We start from the raw sequence: 24,622 nt of genomic DNA, 5'->3' as shown, positions 1-24,622 counted from the left end.
CTCCCATCTGTGTGTTTGCTTGCTACAGGCTTACAGTGCTGCTGTCCAGTCCCAGTTGCAGTGGATGAAGCAGCTCTGCTTGTGTGTTGAGCAGCACGTGAAAGAGAATACCGCTTACTTTCAGGTATGTCTTTGTGTGTGTACACATATGGTGAAAATGAGGTTAAGAACACACCTGCATCACTTAACTTTTATTGTATGACACCCCCCCCCCAAAAAAAACCTACTTGCTTAAAACAACAATCATTTAGTTAACTCTTGATTGTACTGGTGAATTTCAGCTGGGCTCAGCTGAGTGGTTTTTCTCATCTTGCCAGCCTTACTCATGGCTGCAGGCAGCTGGCAGAAAGGTTGGGCACTGGGTGGTACCAAGTGGCATAACTCACGTGTCTGACAGTTGGCTGGAGTGATGGGGTCTAAGGCCACATGTACCTAGCATCTAGCAACAGCCTTCTTCACAATGTGGCTGTGCTCCACAGCAGGAAGAGAAAGCAAGTCCCAGTGCACAAGTGCTTTTTACTTTTTCTTTCTTTCTTTTCTTTTCTTTTTTTTTTTCTTGAGACATTCTGCCTTGGCTAGAATGCAATGGCATTGTCATAGCCATAGCTCACGATAACCGCCCACCTCCTGGATTCAAGTGATCATCCTGCTTCAGCCTCCTGAATAGCCACAAGTGCTTTTTTAATGCTTTCATACCTTTTATTAAAATGTGCCTTTGGTCAAAGCAAGGCATGTGGCCATGCCCAGCTTTAAGGGGAGGAGAAATGGACTCCACCTCTGTAAAATATTAGGATTTTTTTTTCTTTTTTCAATCTGTTGCAACATGAAAGAATATACTGCTTATTTTCAAGTAAGAGTGGGAAGAGGAAATAGGTTGTTATCTGTTTTTGCCCTATATTAAATAATCTCCCTGGTTATTTTATAGACTTTTCATGAATTGTACCTCATACCCCAGGGCTGTCACTAACCAGAAGTAAGGAAGAAAGAACAATAATTTCTGAGGATGTGAAGCAGGGTACCTTTTCTATGGGGTTTAGTCGGCTTAGTGGTAATCATAACTAGTATTTTATTGGCATGGCTTTTTAAGTCCTTCAGTTTATACTGGGTGGCCTTTGTAATGAACTATCACTAATCCACTAGAGTTTATACAATTTTGTGCAGCTCTGTACAGTAAGATCTTTTTTTCTTAGTTTACATCTTGGTGTTTGGAGCTATGGCACCCATTTCTTGTCTTCCCACAGTTCTTCAGTGATGCACGAGACCTGGAGTCATTCTTGAGGAACCTTCATGACTCCATCAAACGAAAATATTCCTGTGACCACAATACCAGCTTATCCCGCCTTGAGGACCTGCTCCAGGACTCCATGGTGGGTGTCGGGTCAGTGGGGATGATTACCTCTGAGAAACAGTAAACCATGTCAGCTGCTGCTGTTTATATCCTTGAAAGCTCCAGGGCAATGGGTCATTGTTATAATAAAGTTTGGCTCACATTCAAATAGAGTTTAATCAGCTTTATTAATCAGTTTCCTTTTTCTTTTCTTAAAGAAGTTGCTATAAGATTTCTTCAGGTATGTTGTGGAAGTAAAGGCCTAGTCATCTCCCCCGGCCACTTAGTGCTCACCACACTTTCTTTGCATTGTTCCTATTTTAATGCAATAGTTAGAGCCAAGGACAAGGTATAGAGCATGAAAAATAGGGTTGAAGGGGACTAGCTGATTTCAAATTTTATTTTACTCTCAAATACCAAGAATAATTAAAACAAAAAATGCAATAGAACTGAGCCAAACTTTTCCTCCTTGATAATTTTCTTGTGGTAATGATGAAATATTAGAAAACTGATTTCAATTAAGGCCACCATTAAAATCTTATTTATAATGCAGTATTTGTCAAGTTTATTTATGCAGTAACATTAACTTTTAAAAAATAGTTTTGCATTCAGTATTTAATCCAAATCAATTTTACATTCATTTTCTCCAATGACTTATTCCTTCAGGAGAGCTAGAAATAAAATTAGCAGCAGGGCTGCTTACAGTTAATGAATGTGTATTCCAGAGTTGGCAAGACAGGGCTACTTCTCAAGATAGAAGTGTGTATGCAATAGGGAGATTATTAATACTTTTCCTGTGTGAGAAGCTAGGGGAATGTCACATTTCTTTTTTTGTTGTTTTTGGGTTTTTTTGGCTGGGGCTGAGTTTGAACCCGCCACCTCCAGCATATGGGGCCAGTGCCCTACTCCTTTGAGCCATAAGTGCTGCCCAGGGAATGTCACATTTCAATAGAAAATGAGAGAACCAGAATAACCCCAAACTGTTTGTTTGTTTGTTTGTTTGTTTGTTTATTGGTAGGTGAGAATGAGGCATTTGTGCACATTAGTTGATATTTTTTTCACACTTTCAGGTATTGTAAACTTATCTATAAATAGGTTTACATTCATCTAGGCAAACAGTCTATTAATTTAATTGATTTGGAATGAAGAATAAAAACCTGATTTTTCAGATGTTGTCTCTAAAATGTCTCGCTTGGAGGTACTACAAGTATGAAGGAGGTATATAATCCTTGGCTATTATCTCCTCCCTCCCACAGAGTACCTTCTGTCATAGGGTAACTCCTCTGCAGTTGTTGTCACATCTTCTCTTCTCGAGGGTCGCTGCTCTGTTCCCTCCTCTCCAGGTCAGGGGCATCGGGTTGGCGGCGTCATCGGGGCATGGAGTCACCTGGGTCTGCTCCTCAGCTTGTCCTCAGCTTGTCCGTCAGGTTCGGGAGCATCTGTCCTGGCTTCTGGTTCTTTTCAGAACTTTTACCACGCTGAGCACTTTTGTCTCTGGAATTTGAGATGTTTGGCTGTGGGTTAGACAGAAATTGACATCTTTATTGCGAGGAAACTGAAAAAATGGGTAGACCAGCTCTCAAGTATGGAAGTGTGGCTGTCTCCCTGATATATTCCATTCCTCTTTCTTAACTAATAAGTTAAAGTTGTATTTCTTCCAATCATGCTCCCGGGGACAGGCACAGGTAGTTTATTTAAGCATTTCTTTTCCTTGACATGCATATTCTTAATTCTTTAATGGCATTTCCTTACATTATTAACTCTTTACTCTCATCACATCTACATCTATCCTCAGAAGGCCCTCTTCTGGGCACTTTATACCTCAAAATGGGCTTAAAACATCCTGGCTGACAGATAAACATTATCTTTGACTCATTAATGGAATTGGTAGTAGATTACTACCAATTTTGGTGTCAAAATTAGTTCTTAAGTTTATTGGATTTTCAGAGATTGGAGATTTTCAATTTTGTATAAGACTCCTTTCAAACTAATTTACTTGAATATAGCACAAGATACTGAAAGGCAAACCCTAAATCATTTATCATGATGCCTTCACCAGCAGTATTATTGATTGAAGAGCTAAGATCTTTCTCTGGAAGCTTAACTCAATTTAGGAAAGTAAACTATATGAAGTGGAGCTTGGGAAATATAATTATTTAAAAATTTTTAAATAACTATAACCCAGGCCTCCCCTAAGCAGAAAGGGAAGAACTGGTTTCTACCAGTGAGAAATTTAATAATAATAATAATAATAATAATATGGTTGTTATTATTATTGTCTTTAACTTTCATGTTCTCTGAACCATATTTGGGAAATTCCTTTGTTAGCTATATAGCTGTATTTGGCAGCTTGAAGTTTGTTTTTATTTTGTTTTTTTGCATGTGGCTTTATGGTTCATTGAAAAGGGCATAGGGAGAAAGCTGCAAATTTTGAGTACAAAAGCATTTAGTAGAAGACTGAAACATTCTCTCCTTTTTTCTTTGTCCTTATTAAGATGGCTCCACCAACGATCCCTACTTAACTGAGAAATGACATTCTCTGAGGGAGTGGAGCCCTCAGCTTTCTTTGTTGACTTAGCCACCCTGAACAGCAACATTAATGTCTTTTTATTTTTCTTCTCATTTTGTAGGATGAAAAGGAGCAACTTATACAATCCAAGAGTTCCGTTGCCAGTCTTGTTGGCCGATCAAAAACTATTGTTCAGCTAAAACCCCGCAATCCAGACCATGCACTAAAGAGTACAATTTCTGTAAAGGCCATCTGTGACTATCGACAAATTGAGGTGAGAAGGTGAAAAGGGTGTCTCCAGGCTCTGGAGGGAAGAGACAGAGAAGTGAAGCCTTCTAGCGAGGGTTGTGATAATAAGGAAAGGTCAAATTATAGAGTTCAATTTTTGTTTTATTTTTCTGAGACAGAGTTTTAGAATTCTGTTGCCTTGGGTAGAGTGCTGTGGCATCATCATAGCTCATAGAAACCTCAAACTTTTGGGCCCAAAGATCCTTTTGCTTCAGCCTCCCAAGTAGCTGGAACGACAGGCACCCACCATAATGCCCAACTAGTTTTTCTATTTTTAGGCAATGCGGAGTCTCACTCTTGCTCAGGCTGGTCTCAAACCCCTGAGCTCAAGCAATCCACCTGTCTTAGCCTCCCAGATTGTTTGGACTACAGGCATGAGCCACCACATCTGACTAAATTACTGAATTTTTAAAATTAGAATTTAAACATGCTCAAATCTCTTCTTTCATTTAAAAAGATGAAAAGAAAAGAAAAGAAAGCTTCAACTTTATAACTTTACCTGCTTTCTGCCTCAGTGATTGATTGGCTTTGTCATTCACCCAGTTGCCTAAGTTCTGAAAGAAATGGTACTTTGTAACAGATAGGAGATAATCCCTCCCCGCTCCCCTTATTCTCCATACTGGTAGGACCATTAAGTTAATACTAATTTTTAAATATCCCCTTTAAATGTACTACTTTCTGTCTCTGCTGCTACTATCCTAAGTTAGATCATATATTTCTTGCACTTGGATTATTGTATCAGCTTCCCCAGTAATACATTTTGTACTTCACCACCAGCATGATCTTTTTTAAAAAAATGACACTCCCCAGCTTAAGTCATACAATGATGTTTCATTGCTCTTTGTGCTGGTAAGGTCTTGAGTAATCTGTCTTTATCTCTGTAGCCAAGACTGGGTCATTTCCTTCCCATGGCCTCCTACTAAATTGCATTTGTCACATAGTATTGTAACTGTATACCCCACAAGACTGTGCCAAATATAGATCATATTTATCGACTTACCATTCTACCATTGTGTCTTTAGTACCCTAGCATATAAGAAATATTTATTTTAGAATGGATGAATAAAAGAATGGGACTGCATTGTTCTGTTTCTCAGTATTTCTGTCTATAAAATAAAGTCAATACAGGTAACAATTGGTCACTTTTCTTTCAAGGCAACGACTTGATGATTCTAAAATACTTAAATATTTTTCAGAAGTTTTTATGGGATAATAGGACAGGAGGAGGGGGAGGGAGGAGATGGGTAGAGGGAGGGTAATTAGTGGGACCACACCTACAGTGCATCTTAACAAGGTTAAATGTGAAATTTACTAAATGTAGAATATAAATGTCTTAATAACTAAAAGAGTACGGTGAAGGCTATGTTAACCAACTTGATAAAAATATTTCAGATTGTATATAAAACCAACACATTGTACCCTATGATTGCATTAGTGTACACAGCTATGATTTAATTAAATATATATATATATAAAAATAAATAATTGCTCTTAAGGTATCCTAAAAAAAAAAAAATGAATGGGAGGAGGAGGATTCATTACAAAAGCAATGTTGTTATTCTGTTCCATTAATTTTTATTCTAGTAGTTCTGGCGCAGAGATTGCTGTTGAGGGTCTTATAGTCTCCTTATAACTTTTGTATACCCCATCTAACACTTTTTATAAAAAATTTATTTGCTGTCATAATTTTTCCTGTATTGTGAATTTATACTGATTACCTTTTGTCAAAATCAAGAGCCCCCACTAATTGATAGCAAATCTTAAGCAGATTTTTTTCTTGAGAATTTCATAGCCTTGGGATCAGGCACCAGTAATGAGTTGTTGATTTATCCATTAGCAATAATTATGAATTTATCTCTTCAGATCACTATTTGCAAGAATGATGAGTGTGTGCTAGAGGATAATTCCCAGCGGACCAAGTGGAAAGTGATTAGCCCCACAGGGAATGAAGCAATGGTGCCCTCAGTCTGCTTCCTCATCCCCCCACCCAATAAGGACGCCATTGAGATGGCCAGCAGGTAACTGTGCTTGAATGCCACCAGTGCTGCCCCCTCTGCTGTGAAATGCAGGAGGGTCGAATCTGCATTTGTGATCTTCTTCAACAGAGCAACTGAGTTGTCATGTTTCTTTTAGGAAAGACCTCCCATTAGGGATATCAAATCTCATACTGCCAGCCATTTAATAGATCTTCAATAAATATTTTTGTTCAGTTGAAATATATTCAATAATATTTTATTTTTAAGTAATTTACTCGCAGGAGATTGATTTTTGTAATGACAGCTAATTTTTTTTTTATTAAAGTAATATATGTACATATTTTAGAAAGTTGGTTATACTACAGAGTTTATTGTAATAAAAACTAGCAGGCACCTTTCCCTCTCCTACTTCAAAATTCTACTTCTCAAGAGTCACCTATTTCTAGCTCTTTTTGTAGCTTTTGCTAGGTTTTAGCTACAAATTTCTAAATGTAGTTTTTTTCCTGCTATTTCTTAATTTGTTTTTCAACTTTGGAAATGATCTTATTAATTTCTTTCTCTGTGAAATTAACATTTAGTTTTCTGCATATACACATGTATACATGCATACACTTTTTCTTATCTTCCAAATGTAATTATGTCAAAATTTTTGTTTAAATTGATACCTTTTTTGTTTGGTTAGTACATTAAATTGTTTAAAGGTAAGCCACTTCGTACTCTAAGGGATCATCCCCCCTCCCACTTTCTTTGCTTGTACTCAGCTGCAGCCACTCTGGTCTTTTCCCTACTCTCATGCATGGCAAGCATGTTCTTTTTTTTTTTTTTTTTGAGTCAGAATCTCTGTCACTCTTGGTAGAGTACCCTGGAGTCATAGCTCACAACAACCTGAAACTCTTGGGTTCAAGCAATCCTCTTGCCTCAGCCTCCTGAGTAGCAGGTGCCCTCCACAACGCCTGGCTAGTGTTCTATTTTTAGTAGAGATGGGGGTCTCACTCTTCCTCAGTCTGGTCTCAAACTCCTGAGCTCAAGCAATCCACCCACCTTGGCCTCCCAGAGTGCTAGGATTATAGGCATGAGGTGCTATAGCCAGTGAACCTCTGTTGGACCCACTGATTCCTAGATTCTAACTCCTACTTATTAGTTTATTCCCTAGTTTGGTAGATCACACTCTTCAGTACCTTACTTAAAAAACCTACATGAGAGGTAACTTTTTTGAGACTTCTCATCTGAAAATGTCTTTCTTCTCCATTCATAATTAATTGGCCAGATACATAATTAATTCTTTTTTTTTTCTTTCTGAAGATAGAGTCTCACTCTCTTGCTGTGGGTAAAGTGTTATGGTATCATAGCTAACAGCAACCTCAATTTCTTGGGCTCAGATGATCCCCCAGTAGTTGGGAGTTTAGTCACCTACCATGACACTTGGCTAATTTTTTCTTTTTTTTTTTTTAGTAGAGATTGGATCTCGCTCTTGCTCAGGCTGGTCTTGAACTTCTGAGCTTAAGAGATTGTCCTGCCTTGGCCTCTCATTGTGCTAGAATTACTGGCATGAGCTACTGTGCCTGGCCCAGAGACATTCTTTTGGAAATTATTTTTATTCTGAACCTTGAAATCATTGTGCTATAACAAGGATGTCTAACTTTTCTTTTTTTCCCCTTCTGCACTTTGGAAGAAAAAGAGTTGTCTTGGGCCCCACATTAAATACATAAACACTAATGAAAGGTAGTTAGCAAAAAAAAAATTTGTGCATACTTTAAGTAATATCTGATACACAGGTAAGCAAAAAACGTCTGTAGCAAATTCACATGAGGCTGTAGGTTGGGTACCCCTGCTCTATAACTTTTTAGCTTCACAGTTTCTTGTTGAAATGTACGGTGTCATTTGCATTCTTTCTCCATTTTTTAAATTTTTTAGGCTTACATAAGAATAAAATTCACCTATTGTAGTGAGCAGTACTATTAGTTTAGACAAATAGACTTGTGTATCTTCCACAACTGTTAAGATATGGAAGAGTTTGCTATTTTTACCTTTCAAATGAAATCTTTATTTCCCTTGAAGCTTTGAAACTCTTTCCTTTGTCTCTAATCTTTGGAAGGGAGCTATACCTTGGATGAGTCTTTTTGTATGCATTTTGCTAATGAATCCAAGCTGGAAACTCATTTTTTAGATCTGGGAAAGTTTTTTTTAGATGATTTTGTTCTCTGGGTTTTTTCTGTTCTTTTTAAGAACTCCTATTTTTTCAAATATTGGACCCCCCAGAACCCATTTTCTAAGGATCTGTTATTTTCTATTTTTATTTCTTTGTATTTTCATTTTTCTTTTGATATTTCAGCTTTACTGAAAATTTTAGTGGGCTTTTTTTTTTTGAAGAAAAGAAAGATAAATTAATGAATTTGATGTCTCATATTTAACTGATGTCATGGCTTCTAGTTTTCCTTTTATTATATCTCACATTTCCTTCTCAAATTGAAGAAATTCAAAGTAACTTGATGTGTTTGTGTGTCTGTAAGACTTCTACAAGTTGAGCTTCAAGTAGGCATGAAATGCTTAAGAAAACATCTTCTCAAACATTTCATACTACAGTATCCTTTTATATTCCAGATGAACTTTCTCAGTTGCTATTAACTTTTAAACATTTTAGCATTTTACTTTTTAAGCATCAATATTATCCTTTTCAGCAATTCCAAATGGAGTTACTTTATGCTTTGCTCTGTTATTGCTCTGCCTCATTATTTCTTCTCTTGAGTGTCTCATAATCATATTATATTCAGGTTATATTTATGAGCTTGCTAAATATGTGCTAACATACATAAGATGTAGGAAATCCAAACTGAAGACCTCAATTTAGTTCTAACTATTCTTGAGCTACTGCTATTTGATTTGTTACCTTTTTTTGCTCATCACATAAGCTCAGTTCTGCTAATACAATCTCATTTTTCTTTATAAGGTTTCTAATGTGGAGCTTAAATCTTCCAAAAGCTAATGTCAGGTTCTGTGTTCTTTCCAGGGTGGAACAGTCTTATCAGAAGGTGATGGCCCTTTGGCACCAGCTTCACGTTAACACCAAAAGCCTTATCTCCTGGAACTATCTGCGAAAAGATCTTGACCTTGTACAGACCTGGAACCTAGAAAAGGTAATTGTGAAAAAAATGTTACCCCAGGCTCACAGCCTATTAGTAAGCTTTTAACAGAAGCTTTTTTCACTCCTGTAAGACTTCCCACACAAGTGCAGTAGAGTCAAAGATACTATTTCAGAGTTAGGGGTCTGAGGGTCTCACACACTGGAAACAACAGTCTGAATGGTAAAGAAAATTCCTAATCAAAATAAATAACATCTTTGGTCTTCTTTGCAAAGGGAGAAGATTGCAGGCTTTTTGCTACTCTCTGGGATAAGCACATCTCTTTTGCATGAGAGTATGTAGTAGGTAAATACTGGTGAAATAATGATTAAGAGTTATGTCCGGTGGGGCACAAAGGGTGCTTCTGTGGTGCTGGTAGTATTCTGCTTCTTGATTTAAATGCTGATTAAATGAATGAGTTTAATGTAGCAAAATCCACAAGTTTTCAGTTACGGTTTGTGCACTGTTTTATATGTATCTTAGACTTTAGTAAAAAGGAGGAAGAAGTAAGATGTTATCATTCTAGTGCAATTTCTTCTGGCTTGTTTTCCCTAGCTCCGATCCTCTGCACCAGGGGAGTGCCACCAGGTCATGAAGAACCTCCAGGCTCACTATGAAGACTTTCTGCAGGATAGTCGTGACTCCGTGCTCTTCTCAGTGGCTGATCGCTTGCGCGTGGAAGAGGAGGTGGAGGCTTGTAAAGCCCGCTTCCAGCACCTGGTGAAGTCCATAGAGAATGGTATGTGCATTGGGAGGAAGGAAAGAGAATGGCAGAATGAGAGCCCTGACAGGTGCTGCTAGACCCTTTGTATAGACTAGAAAGTGTCATCACCTTTTTCAATTTGAGGTAGAGAAAAGCTTATAGAGATAAATTCTCAAAATTAGATTAGAAGAAGTTGTTTTGATAATGCACTTGTTACTGCTAATCTTCCTATCACATTTTCTTGTGACTATAATAGGTTTAGATCCTCAAACCTTAGTATGCAGTGCGTGAAATGACAATCTGGGACAGAAAGTTCCCTGAATAAGGCCTAGCTTCCATCAGCAGGACGTCAGGTCCCTTACCCAGTAGTGCCGTCTGTTTTGCGGGGAGCTCTGTTTTCCTCAGGTTTGCCAATTTCAGCTGTGTAGCTTCCTGGTCTTTGATGCTTGTGCATTCACAGAGGACAAAGAGGAGACTGTGGCCAAGATGTATATTTCAGAGCTGAAGAATATTCGGCTACGCCTGGAGGAGTGTGAACAGAAGGTGGTCAAACGAATCCAGTCCTTAGCCAGCTCTAGGACTGACAAAGATGCCCGGCAGGACAATGCATTAAGGATTGCAGAGCAAGAGGTAAGCCCTAAGAATAAGGGGGTGCTGGTTGTGGAGAGAATGCCATCAGAACTAACTGGATGGCAAAAGAGTATGGCTCCTAATGAAGCAAGAGCTTGACAGTCTTACTCAGCATTTCTTGCATAAAGCCTATAAATGTCTTTTATCTATAGAGAAACGTAATTTTAGCTCCACATGAATTGCTGACTGTTGATTAGTTTCCTACAGAGTTGAGAAGGCAGACTGGTAAATTGTTCTAAGTAGCCCATTTGAGCATAGTATTTTAAAATGGTGCATTAACAATGCTGTTCTCTCTCTATCCCTTACGTCAGGCATATAACTCAATACATAGAAGGAAAGACTCGGATTCTGATATGGGCTCTGTCCATGATTTTGAATAAGTTACTTTCACTTTTACTTAGTTTCCTTTCTTATAAAATGGCAATTATAATGCCACATAGTTGTTTTGAAAGTTACATATAATGAGCTGGTTAAGTTAGTAACCTGAAGTTTTAGGTCCGAAGGGCATTGGGATAAGTAAGGGGGGCACTCTAGGAGGCAAAGCTGGTGGATCACTTGAGCTGAGGAGTTCAGACCAGCCTAAGAAGAATGAGACCCCATCTCTAAAAAATAAAAAACAATAGCTGGGCGTTTTTGGCAAATGCCTGTAGTCCCAGCTACTCTGGAGACCGAGGCATCAGGATCACTTGAACCCAAGAGTTTGAGGTTGCTGTGAGCTATGATGCCATGACACTCTACCAAGGGCAATAAAAGAAGACTCTGTCTCTACCCCCCCCCCAATAAATATATATAATATATAGATCAGTGTATTTATCGGTCTATGTCTCTTTCACATACACACAATCATGAATTCTATTTTCATCCAGTTTTACCCCTAGATCTATACCTGTATGCCCCTACACCTAGATAATGTTTAAAAATTTTGTCCAAGCTGATCTCAAACACTTGGTGGCTTCAAGCAATTCTCCTGTCTTAGCCTCCCAAGGTGCTGAGATTGCAGGCCTGAGCCACCTTGCCTGGCCCTATTTTTACTTTTCAAATTTATTTTTAGAGATAAGATCTCATTCTGTTGCCCAGTCTAAAGTGCAGTGCCACAATTATAGCTTACTTTAGCCTCCCAACTCTTGGACTGACGTGATCCTCCCACCTTAGCCTCCCAAGTAGCTGAGACCATAGGCGTGTACCACCACACCTAGCTAATGTTATGTATCTTATTTCTGGCAGCGTACCCAGGAGGATTTGCAGCAACTGAAGTCAGACTTAGATGCTGTTTCCACGAAATGCAACAGCTTTCTCCATCAATCTCCATCTGGTTCAAGTGTCCCAACTTTGCGCTCAGAACTGAATCTTTTGGTGGAGAAGATGGACCATGTCTATGGTCTCTCTACTGTCTATCTGAATAAGTAAGTAAGCTGAAGTTTTGGGTCCAAAGGGCATTGTGATAAGAAGAGGAAAGCCCTGGAGTATTTCATGAATAACACAGACGTTGCAGATCTTGAAGAGCATGTACCCATGATAGTGTTGGCTGTAATTTCTAGTGATATGGATGGGGAGTTGATTTGCTGTGCTAGGACTCTTTTGTATTTCATTTCAGTTTTATTAGATACTTCTGAAAAATAACACTTAAAAGCATTATGAGAAAGGGAGATGAAAGAGTAAAAAGAAAAGTTTCAGCTAAACTAGATAATAGTCTTAGAAGTCTTCCACCTACCCCTTTTTCTCCACCCATGACTTCAAAGAGTAGCAGATCTTAGACTCTTCCCAGTGTCACGTGGGTTTCTGGCTGCATGCCTTTTCTCCATGAGTTCAACACGTGTGTGTGTCCCAGTATAAGTTAAAACTTTATTTTATTTGGCTTAAATTAGCAGCACATGTACCATGCTATCTTGTTTTCACAAAACTCTGTCTTCATCTAAAAATGGTGGAATTGATTCTGGTAGTTATGCTTTATGACCCTGTCTACAGCACTCTAGGTATATAATCTAGCTCTTAAAATTTATTTGTTAATGAAGGAAGATGATTTCATCCCCACAGATTAAAGACAATCGATGTTATAGTGCGTAGTATACAGGATGCTGAACTCTTGGTCAAGGGTTATGAAATCAAGCTGAGTCAAGAGGAAGCAGTACCAGCAGATCTCTCAGCTCTGGAGTCCCATCGGTCTACGTTACGGGTAGGTTGCTCTAGGTTTCTTAGGAGGTTGACTTAACATATCCATCGCTTTGGGTTAGTAGAGAAATGCAATTTTGAAAGACATGACACTGATTTACATTTGCATTTAAACTAGACAGAATATCATATTTCCTTTTTTTTTTTGAGACAGAGCCTCAAGCTGTCCCCTTGGGCAGAGTGCCGTGGCATTACAGCTCACAGCAACCTCCAACTCCTGGGCTCAAGCGAGTCTCCTGCCTCCACCTCCCAAGTAGCTGGGACCACAGGCGCCCGCCACAACACCCGGCTATTTTTTGGTTGCAGCCGTCATTGTTGTTTGGCGGGTCCGGGCTGGGGATTCGAACCTGCCACCTTAGGTGTACGTGGCTGGCGCCTTAGCCGGTTGAGCTATAGGCGCCAAGCCAGAATATCATATTTCATATATTTTAATATGTATTCAAAGAAGAAGGGACTGAGAAAAATGTATATAGCTAGAAGTGGAAGAGAAAGGACTATGTTTTTTCTATTTATTTTTTCCCTTTTCTCTGTAGTAAAATCATGGCTTAATCAGATACAATCAATGGTTATGCCGTAAGTTTGTAAAGCACTTAGCTATTATTTTATTCTTACAAGGTACTCTGTGAAGTGCATTAGGAAAAATGTTTAGCTATAGGTGAGATTGTGTTTTCATAGCTCTCAAGCACTGAAGCCAGGTTTGAAGCACAAGTTCTTTGCACATTTCTCTATACCAATTGCTCTTGGCTTCCCAGTGTGGATCAGGAAAACAGAGACTGTGACTTGTGGAAGCATTTCTGGCACAAACATTCCAGAGTACCATTACAGATAAATACAGTGGAGCCAGCTGTAGACAATCTCCTTGTTTCCTGATTGAGTCTGACTTCTTTTTAGTATGGAAAATATTTAACCTGTTTCTGTGCTTCTGTTTTTGTAGCACTGGCTTAGTGATGTGAAGGAGAAGAATTCGGTGTTTTCAGTCCTAGATGAGGAAATTGCCAAGGGCAAGGTAGTAGCAGAGCAGCTGAGTCGTCTGACACCAGAGCGAAACCTGGATTTGGAGCGCTACCAGGAAAAGGGTTCCCAGCTGCAGGAGCGTTGGCACCGAGTCATTGCCCAGCTTGAAACCCGGTGAGTGGTGGCCCAAAACTTTTTCATCTGTTAGAGTTTAGGAACTAGATCTTAAGAAAAAATGGATGCATCTGTGTATTCTTGGGGTTTTGTTTTGTTTTTTGTCTTTTGGAGACGGAGTTTTGCTCTGTCTCCCTGGCTAAAACTCCTATGCTGAAACAATCCTCTGGTCTCAGCCTCCCAAGTAGTTATGACTACAGGGTGTCATAACACATCCACCTGATTCTTTAAAATTTTCTGTAGAGACAGAATCTTTCTCTTGCTCAAGCTGGTCTCAAATTCCTGACCTCAAGGGATTGTCCCAACTCCGTCTCCCGGAGTGCTAAGATAACAGGTGTGAGCCGCTGCGCCCAGCCTGTATATTCATGTTTAAAGGTAGCAACTGATAAGGAGGGATGGAAATTTTAAAACTGTACACATTCTGCACAAGATAAGTGACAGAAAGGTAAGACTGCCAATCCCAGAGCAAAACAGAAGTGAGACTTGCTTTTGGGTTTGGGTTTATTTGTTTATTTGTTTGTTTGTTGAGACAGAGTCTCACTTAGTCGCCCTGGAGTTGAGTGCTATGAGGTCATAGATCACAGCATCCTCAACTCTTGGGCTCAAGTGATCTTCTTGCCTTAGCCTCCCAAGTAGCTGGGACTACAGGTGCCTGCTACAACGCCTGGCTATTTTTTTTTTTTTTTTTCAGATATGGGATCTCACTCATGCTCATGTTGGTCTCAAACTCCAGAGCTCAGGCTTCCAGAGTGCTAGGATTATGGGCATGATCCACCGTACCCAGCCCGAGACTTACTTTTGGATCAGCAATGATCCTGACTAGCAATGCCTCTCCTGTGTCCCAGATCTTACCAAGTTGAGCCAGTGATGACAATCACTTCTTAACTCATCTGATAGTTTTTTTTAGGGACAGAACCTGGGTTCTGATCTTTCTTTTCTTTTTTTTATTCTTGCTCTGTTACCCTGATTAGAACGCCGTGGCATGTTCAAAGCTTACTGCAACCTCAAACTCCTGTGTTCAAGTGATCCTACTGCCTCAGCCTCCCAAGTAGCTAGGATGACAGGCATGTGCCAGTATATCTGGTTAATTTTCCTTTTTTCTTTTTCGTTTTTATTTTTTGAAACAGTCACCCTCAGTCACCCTCAGTAGAGTACCATGGTGTCACAGCTCACAGCAACCTCAAACTCTTAGACTTAAGCAGTTCTCTTGCCTCAGCCTCCCAAGTAGCTGGGACTACAGGCACCCGCCACAATACCCAGCTATTTTTTTGTTGCATTTGTCATTGTTGTTTAGCTGGCGAGGGCTGGGTTTGAACCCACCACCCTTGGTGCATGTGGCTGGTGCCATAACCATTGTGCCATGGGCACTGAGCCTTTCTTTTTATTTTTTAATTGCAGATTATTATTAGGGTATATACGTTTTGGTTACGTAATTTCCTTATATACTTTAAGTAAAAATTATAAGTGTGCCCTTCACCCGAAAGTGTGGTGTGCATTGTACCATTAGGTGTGATAATTTTTCTATTTTTGATAGAGACTGGGGTCTCACTCCTGCTCAGGCTGGTCTTAAACTTCTGCCTCAAAGCAGTCCTCCTGCCTTGGCTTCCCAGAGTGCAAGGATTATAGGTGTAAGCCACCAAGCCCAGCTCCAATTCTTGTTTTACTCAGTTTGAATCCCACTATGAGCCCTTTTTGTAGTGGGGCTTTGTAGCCTTTCTTGCTTCCATTTCATTTGCTAAGTCAGTGGTGTTTATCTCTGTTACTAGCAGTCCTGTCTTTGATGACAGATATGAATACGAAAGACAGAAACCACATCTTTCTGAGGCTAACTTGGGTAGGGAGGAGGGGTTTAGCAGCTCATATAAGTATAGATTGATTCTCTCTAATTGAATTACTATCCTAAGGCTCAACTAACAGAAGTGATGTAACTATTACTGGAAGTAACAGAAATTACTATTTTTCGCTCCTCCCTCTTTTTCTGCTAAAGAAATTATATCAATTCATAAATCATACCTGTGGTACACTGACAGGTACTCTGTTGCCAAGGTACAGAAGTGTATAGCCAGTATTACCTTATTGGAAACCCTGATAATCCTTGGCAGCCTAGGTGATAAATTTGAAAAAATGAGGCCAGATCACAAGGCAGTTCCCAGGGCTAGCACTGCGTAACTGGTTTCTGCTCCCTTTTTTCACCACAGGACACTGGGTACATGCGAACGTCTCACTCAGCCTTGCATTGCTGTTCCCCCACGAGTAAAGATGTGTTCTTTTTTTTGAGACAGAGTCTCACTCTGTTACTCTGGGTAGAATGCCTTGGCATCGTCATAGCTCAGAGCAACCTCAAACTCCTGGGTTTGAGCAATCTTCCTGCTTCAGCCTCCCAAGGGATGTGTTCTTTGTAGTCAAGCCCAACTGGAAACATGGGCTAAGGGTGGAATTGCCTTGTTAACTGTACTATATTTATACCAAGGTATCTGATGACAGTTTCCCATTGCTTCTCCAGCCAAACTGAGTTAGAAAGTATCCAGGAAGTTCTGGGAGATTACCGAGCCTGCCATGGAACTCTCATCAAGTGGATTGAGGAAACCACTGCCCAACAGGAAATGATGAAGCCAGGCCAGGCTGAGGATAGCAGAGTGCTGTCGGAACAGCTCAGCCAGCAGACGGTGGGTGTGGCAGTAACACAGTTAAAGTTACAGGGGAAAGACTTTAGTTCCTCATAAAAGAAAATAAAATTAAATTGCCCCCTAAATGACAGGACATTCCAAGCCACCTCTTCTTCAGTGGGTTCAAGAAGGATGGCCTCAAGATACTGGTTTAATGTTTATGTGGGAGGACCTATAATGTCCCTTCAATCCTGAATTTCTGTAACTATATATTGAAACCAGAAGGACAGATTAAAATTACCTTTATTTTGTTTCTTGATAATACATTTTATTTTACAAGGGTTAGAATATGGGGATTTGAAAATCCAGGGAAAGCTGTAAGATAAAATTATTTCACTTAAAGCATTTTTCTTGTATTTTGTTTTGTTTCATTTTAGCCTTACGTTTATGAGTATGAGATCTAGATTTACATTGCCTGGATTCCATTCCTTGCTTAGTCTCCTACTGTGAGCCCTTGAACAAATTACTTCCAGGGATGGGGATCCTGTACCCTGAAGGCCACATGTGGCCCTCCAGATCCCCAAGTGCAGCCGCTCATTTAAATCCAAACTTTACAGAAAAAAATCCCTTTATTAAAAGGATTTGTTCTGTAAAATTTGGATTCAGTCAAGATGCACTCAAGGATCCAGAAAGCTACATGTGGCTCCTTGGTTGCATATTCTCTTCATTAATAAAACAGATGTAGTTCATTATTTATTTAACCTACTCTATAGGGATATTTTTATTAGGATGAGATGAAGTGATGCATGATTAAAATACTTAGAATAGTGGTTCTCATAAGTGTGGACCTCTCCAGATCAATAGCATCAGCATTACCTGGGAACATATTAAAAGGACAAGTTCTTGGACTCAACCCCAGACCTACTGAATTAAAAACTCTGGAGGTGGAACCCAGCTGTCTATGTTTTAACTACCCTTCCTTGTGATTCTGATGCAGTTCAGCTAAGGTTGAAGACCACTGCCTTAGAACATAGTAGATGCTCCGCTGTTTCAATGAGGGTAATGACAATGATGACGTTATTGTGCTATTTTGTTTCCTAGGACCTATTTGCAGAAATTGAGAGAAATCAGACAAAACTGGACCAGTGTCAAAAATTTTCCCAGCAATACTCCACTATTGTAAAGGTAATTTTGCCACATCCAAAGAGAGTAAAAAACATCTCTAGCTTAGGAAAGTCTGCATCATCTCTGTTGGTTCTGTTTCTGGACAAATTAAGCAGAGCTCTTAGGGTAGAGGCTGGCAGTTAAGCAAAATATGTACTTCTGTGGCCCCATGCTGTGATTACAGGAGTCTCTATTTTGTTGTTGTTGTTTTTCAGATTAATATGAGGTTAGTTTGTTTGCATTTGTAAGGTAAAGTCTCTGTTTGGATGACCATAGATAGGCCTCTTAAATTTACAATAGCAAAAGCAGAATGTTTGGGTTTTCTTCTCAAATATGCTTCTCACTTGTCTTTCCTATCTCAGAAAATAGTGTCACCATTTTTTTTAGTTGCTGAGGCAGTAAAACCAAAAAAACCCCAAGAATTATCCATTCTTCTCTTTACTTTAATCCTTATATTCTCTGATGGCTCTGTCTTCAATATGTGCCAAGTCTGACTACCTCCTATTATCTCTCCTCTGTTTCTCAACTTCACAGCTGTGTGATAAATTGGCTTTAGACTACTATAACACCTCCCAGCTAGTCTCTTGCTTCTATTCTTTCCCCCACCGACTGTTTTCCCACACAATAGCCAGACTCTCTTTTTTAGAATAAACTGTATGTCCCTGAATCTTGATTATCCATTCATTATAAGCTACACTATAATTTTGTACATACCAAGAAAAATGAAAGAAACTGCCAATTCTGTGACAAACCATTGGTTGTAAGATATATTCCAATTCTATAGACACTTAAATGTGAGGAAAAGATAGTCCTTATAATAAATAAAAAGTGATAAATCAGATCATGTCACTCTCTTGCTCAAACCTATCCAATAACTTCATATCATAGCCTTAATAAAATTTTAAATTCTATATGGTTTATGAGGCATATATGATCTATCCCTTTAATATTTCTTCCCCCCCCCCCCGCAGTTTTTGGCTGGGACCGGGTTTGAACCCACCACCTCTGGCATATGGGGCTGGTGCCCTACTCCTTTGAGCCAAAGGCACCGCCCCCCCCCCTTTCCTGTTTCTCTTAAAACATCTTTAAAGGAAAATTACTTGAGATGATTATATATTTGTTTGTTTAGTCTGTGACTTGCCACTAGAATGTAAATTCCAGAGGAGTGAGGTTTTTTCTGACTTGTGTCCCCCCCCATCTGAATACAACTTAAAACAGTCACTGGTATATAGTAGATTGCTCAACAAATATTTTTGAATAAATACATTTCTTTAGTTAACAACAAAAGATTTGATGTAAGAAAGAATTGAGTTTAAATCCCAACTTCACGTTGAGACTTGAGGTTCAACTTGAGACTTTGAACAAGTGCTTAGCTGAAGTTTTTGTTGCTATCTTGTAAAATGGAAACATTAATTACCTAACTGAATAATTGTAAAGATTAAATGCCATATACATAGGACTACGCCTCCACTGCAAGGAAAAATTTCAATAGTTATTATGATTTTGCTATTAATGTTACTTTTTTTTTTAATGGGTTCCTTCAGGAACTTGGAATTTCATGTTTTCCTTTTGCTCAGTTTCCTAAGTAGACAACAGAAGCAGAATGTGCTAGGCAAAGGAACTGCGTAATCTAAGGCACAGAAGAATTAAAATACACGATAACATGAGGACATAGCAAGTATCCTGGTGTAGCTGGAAGGTACACAAGGAGTAGTGACTACGGAAAATGAGCAGGGAGGTTGGGACCAACCCATAAAAGGCCTTGTTGAGCTTTTTTGGCTTTCTCTTTTATTCTCGTTCCTCAAATGTTGTCTTTGTAGCATCAGCATCACCTGGAAGCTTGTCAGAAATACAGAATCTCAGACCTACTGAATCAGATGCTACGTTTATAAGGCCCCCAGATGATTTGCATGCATTTTGGTGTTTGAAAAGCTCTGCTCTAGGTCGTTGAAAGCTTTTTAAGTAGAATAACAATATAGTCATCTTTGGGTTTTAGAAAAATTATTCTAGTGGCATGACAGAGGATAATTGGAAGTGAGACTAGAGGCGGTGAGAGTACATAAGAGGCTACTGCACCTGTCCATGTGAGGGATGCAGAGGGCCTGCCCTTGGGCAGCACTCTCAGGGTCATGGGGAGGCAGCAGAATAGCACAGTGAAATAAGAGCATTGACTGGTACACATTCCCTGAGTTAATTAGGAAAATTCATGTCCCCTCTCTGGGCTCTAGTTATTTCACATATGAGATGAAAAAATTGCTGAGTAAACAACAAACTGTAACTCAGGAGTCAGCAAACTATGATCTAGCCCCCACACCTGTTTTTATATGGCCCATGAGAAATGGTTGCGAAAAGAATATAAAAAGAATAATGTCAGCTGCTTTTGCCTACAGTGACAGAAATAGTACGGGCAGATATATTGTACGTGACCTTTTACGGGAAATGTTTCCTAACCTCTTGCCTGAACAGTCACCAAAATGCTATAATTCTATTGCATGGTGTGTGTGAGCAATAAAGCCCTAAGTAAATATAGAGAAATTTCTTCCTTTCCTAGGACTACGAATTACAACTGATGACATACAAGGCCTTTGTGGAATCACAACAGAAGTCCCCTGGCAAGCGCCGTCGCATGCTTTCCTCTTCAGATGCCATCACGCAAGAGGTGAAAGGGTGGGGAAGAAAATGCACCGCTGTCTTTCCTTAAGGAAAGATTCGTTTGTCTGGCCTCAGTTTGTTGTGGGGCTCACTTTTCTGTTGAGCATGAAACTCCATGAGAATTTCCCCTTATTTTCAACTATTTACATTTAGTTTTCTGACAGATAATTTATCTGAATTCTTTTTTTGAACTGTAGTTCATGGACTTACGGACTCGTTACACAGCACTGGTGACCTTAACAACTCAGCATGTGAAATACATCAGTGATGCACTCCGTCGGCTGGAGGAGGAAGAGGTGAGGATGATTAGGTTCTGGATTTTAGTTGAAAGTGTAAAATTCTTAGCCTGGTGCAGTGCCCCATGCTTGTAGTCCCCACTACTTAGGAGGCTGAGCGGCAAGAATCACTTGAGCCTTAGAGTTTGATACTAGCCTGGGCAATGTAATGAGATGCCATGTCTAAAAAAATTATTTTTTAAATCCTGTGCCTCATTTATCAAAATTTGAAATATATACAAAGCCCTGATTATTTGCAATAGTTATGTTCTATAAAGTTGCTGCATTGGCAGATACTGAACCATTGCTCCTAAGGGAAATAGAAGATTTGGTTCCTTTAAGCCTCTGGTCATAACACCTTTGTCGGTAGATCAGTGTACAACCTTGTTTTATGTGGTTTCTGGTTAAAGACAGTTTACCATATATAATTGGACTCACTGACATTGAACTCATGGTAGTTGGCATGTAAACTCATGTCTGAATGAAGTTTATCTCACACACGTCACTTCCCAGTGAGGCACATCACAGCCTTTCTGTGCTTAGGAGCACTAGACAGCACCTTCACACTACTGGAAGCCATTTCAAACAGTGAAATCATGTTATAAATCAACAAAAATCATGAAAATGTGAAAACTATGCCCTAAGTAGACTGTGAAAAGGACACTTGTTAACAACGTGAGAGCGGAAAAAAGAAGGCAGAGTGTCGCTTTGTTCTACCTCAGTTGGTAACACGTACACCAGGCAACTAAAAATTTTACTGTTCTGTGCAAGGTTGGGAATGAGCACAAAGCAGCTCACTGGGGTTACAAATGAATTTTAGTTAGCAGGTGGAATTCACAAATACAGAATCTGTGAATAATAAGGACCGACTGTATGATATCCAGCACTTCCACCTCCAAGTATCTTACTTAGGTACCCTATGTAAGTACAAGAAGAAGAGGATATGGGCCGGGCATGGTGTCTCACACCTATAATCTCAGCACTGTGGGAAGCTGAGGTGGGAGCCTAGGAGTGAAGCTAGGAGTTCAATGTGCAGTGAGCTATGATGGCTGGTACCACTGCACTCCAGCCTGGGTGACAGAGTGAGATCTTGTCTCTCAAAAATAATTAATTAAAGAAGATTAAAAAAACAAGGATGTGAACAAAGATTGAAAACTTTATATTCCTTGTAGTAGAATGCTAACAAGCTATTGAATGTAATGAAATAGATTTAAGTGAATTGACATGGAAAGATTATAAATATGTAAGGTTTGGGGGGGAAAGTTATGACTGTAATGAGAATTTCAGTTAAACTGTATACTGTAAAGATACAATATGACATAGAAATAAGTTTATAAATATATCACCAAATTTCTGGAGAAGTAAAATTAAGCCACATATATTATATATTTCAGGTTTGCTTTAATTTGTGGTAATGAATATATCATCTTTTAAGTATAAATAACTTCTGTCTTTGCAAAATAAGTTCCCACATAGTCAATCACTCTTAGAAAAGCTGTTGAAAACTTTATCCATACCATCTTTTGCTGATGTAAATTAGCATGTCTTCCTTTATGTCAGTGCCTACCTGGTATAATCTCTGGAGCATCAGTCCCCTCACCTATAAACCTATGAATTATGAAAATGAATAAGATGCTATATAAAAGGGCTTTTAAAAAATCATCAAATAACTATTGTGTGCCTATCATGTAGAAAATAGTGCTTTCTTTTTTTTAAAGGTGTTAAATGTAGGTATAACAAATATAGCTGTTATTATCAGAAAGACCCCCGTGAACATTGGTGTAGGCTGGGTAAATTATATTTAACTTGAGGTTATTTTCACTACCTATGTATTTAGGTAATTTTCATATCTCTGTTTGAAGAAATCTGAAGTCTTACCAATCAGATAACTAACATTTTGCCAGGATGCTGATTTCCTATTTTCTATTGTAGAAAGTAGTAGAAGAGGAAAAACAGGAACATGTGGAGAAGGTTAAAGAACTGTTGGGCTGGGTGTCTACTTTAGCAAGGAATACACAAGGAAAATCTACCTCATCCCAGACCAAAGAATCAACAGACATTGAAAAAGCTATTTTGGAACAGCAGGTGAGTAGAAGGTCCATCTCTGTCTACCTGGGCAGAATAATATATGCTAATACATTAAGTGGAATAACATAAGTCACATATGGGCCATTCCAGAAGTGATTATTTCTGGAGTAAATGCTAACTCTTAGGACTTAGGGAAACTTTAAAAGTCGTCTTATTTATACTTTCATCTTTTTAATCAGCTGTAGCTCATGGTAACAATAATTTCATCCAAGCTTCCATTTTTTCGTAGGACTTTTTAAAAACTTACTTCAAATATAATAATTTTTGACTCTTACTCTTGGGTTTTGAAGTTTTTTCTCTTTATTTGTACTACATAGGTTCTAGCAGAAGAGTTGACAACCAAGAGAGAACAAGTATCTGAAGCCATTAAAACTTCACAGATCTTCTTGGCTAAGCATGGTCATAAGTGAGTATAAAATGAGAGATTATGGCACACCTGGGAGCCCTGCTCTATCGGACTAAAACGTAGAGTCATGATGAGAATTCAAGCTGTAGAATTCAGGGGCGCAAGAGCCAGTGCTTTGGGAGGCCCAGGTAGGAGGATCACTTGAGATCAGAAGTTCAAGATCAGCCTGGGCACCGTTGCAAGACCCTGTCTCCACAGAAATAAAGAAAAATTAAAGGGCCCTGGTGGTATGTGTCTGTAGTTCTAGGAGGCTGAAGCAGGAGAACTGTTGGAGCCCATTAGTTTGTGGCTGTATTGAGCTGTGATTGTGCCCCTGTACTGCATTATGGGTGACAGAGTTAGATCTCATCTCTTTTTTTTGTTTGTTTGTTTGTCTGGGTTTTTATTTTTTTTGCAGTTTTTGGCTGGGCTGGGTCTGAACCCACCACCTCTGGCATATGGGGCCAGTACCTTACCCCTTTGAGCCACAGGTGCTGCCCTTCCTTTTTTTTTTTTTCTTTTTGTTTTAGAGACAGAGTCTCACTTTATCGCCCTGGGTAGAGTGCCATGGCATCACATCTCACAGCAACCTCCAACTCCTGGGCTTACGCCTCCAGAGTAGTTGGGATTACAGGTGCCCTACTTTTTGTTGCAGTTTGGCTGGGGCTGGGTTCAAATCCAACACCCTCGGTATATGGGGCCAGCACCCTACCCACTGAGCCATAGGTGCTGCCCTGTTTGTTTGGGGTTTTTTAAGACAGAGTCTCAAGCTATCGCCCTGGATAGAGTGCTGTGGCATCACATTTCACAGCAACCTCCAACTTCTGCGCTTAAGCAATTCTCTTGCCTCAGTGTCCCAAGTATCTGGGAGTATAGGTGCCTGCCACAATGCTTGGCTATTTTTTTGGTTGTAGTTGTCATTGTTGTTTGGCAGGCCCCGTTTGGGTTTGAACCCTCCAGCTCTGGTGTATATGGCTGGCGCCTTAGCTGCTGAGCTACAGGCACCGAGCCTAGATCCCATCTCTTAAAAAGATAAAAACTAAGAAAAGATTGGAGGAATTTTATGTACTGAGCCTCAAGGACAAAAGGAAAGAAATAATAGGAGAAAAGTCCCAGAGGATGTGGGAGAGGATGAAATTTATCAATGGTTTCAAAGTATAACCTTAAATGGGGGTGGGGGAGAGGAGATTAGGAAACTTGTAGATAGAGGTACATTTGTCAGGAATGAAGCCCAAAAGTTAGAAGATTACTGCCCAGTGGTCTTGATTTTTCTCCTCCCCTCCCCTCTTTTCCTCATGTTCTCCCCTGGGCTACATACAGTGCAGTGGCATCATCATAGCTGACAGCAGCCTCAAACTTCTGGGCTTATGATTCTCCTTCCTCAACCTCCTATGTAGTCAGGACTAGAGGCATGTACCACTGTGCCTGGTTAATTTTTCTATTTTTTATAGAGATGGTCTCACTCTTGCTTAGACTGGTCTCAAACTCCTGGCCTCAAGTAATCCTTCTGCCTTTGCCTTTCAAAGTGCTAGGATTACTGGTGTGAGCTGCTTTACCTGGCCTGTATTTTCTTTCTTCTTTTTTTTTTTTTTTTTTTTTTTTT

At 39.4% G+C, this 24,622-nt stretch overlaps 1 protein-coding gene across 6 annotated transcripts in view; it reads left to right on the top strand.

Moving 5' to 3' along the window:
• LOC100961574 (microtubule-actin cross-linking factor 1) overlaps positions 1-24,622 on the top strand; it is a 363,479-nt gene that overhangs the window by 194,186 nt on the left and 144,671 nt on the right. For all 6 annotated transcript variants that reach the window (XM_023518666.1, XM_023518665.1, XM_023518664.1 and 3 more), the window contains exons 19-34: positions 29-124; positions 1,242-1,367; positions 3,958-4,110; positions 5,988-6,142; positions 9,108-9,234; positions 9,775-9,958; positions 10,383-10,552; positions 11,777-11,955; positions 12,587-12,725; positions 13,656-13,849; positions 16,353-16,515; positions 17,557-17,640; positions 20,171-20,278; positions 20,469-20,567; positions 22,479-22,631; positions 22,952-23,040. In XM_023518666.1, the coding sequence (XP_023374434.1) occupies positions 29-124; positions 1,242-1,367; positions 3,958-4,110; positions 5,988-6,142; positions 9,108-9,234; positions 9,775-9,958; positions 10,383-10,552; positions 11,777-11,955; positions 12,587-12,725; positions 13,656-13,849; positions 16,353-16,515; positions 17,557-17,640; positions 20,171-20,278; positions 20,469-20,567; positions 22,479-22,631; positions 22,952-23,040 (2,219 nt within the window). The remainder of the gene's footprint in view (positions 1-28; positions 125-1,241; positions 1,368-3,957; positions 4,111-5,987; positions 6,143-9,107; positions 9,235-9,774; positions 9,959-10,382; positions 10,553-11,776; positions 11,956-12,586; positions 12,726-13,655; positions 13,850-16,352; positions 16,516-17,556; positions 17,641-20,170; positions 20,279-20,468; positions 20,568-22,478; positions 22,632-22,951; positions 23,041-24,622) is intronic.

Source organism: Otolemur garnettii, unplaced genomic scaffold (assembly GCF_000181295.1).
Source record: "Otolemur garnettii isolate 467f Iridium unplaced genomic scaffold, OtoGar3 scaffold00144, whole genome shotgun sequence".
NCBI lineage: Eukaryota > Metazoa > Chordata > Mammalia > Primates > Galagidae > Otolemur > Otolemur garnettii.
This window is presented reverse-complemented; position numbering and strand designations above follow the sequence as displayed.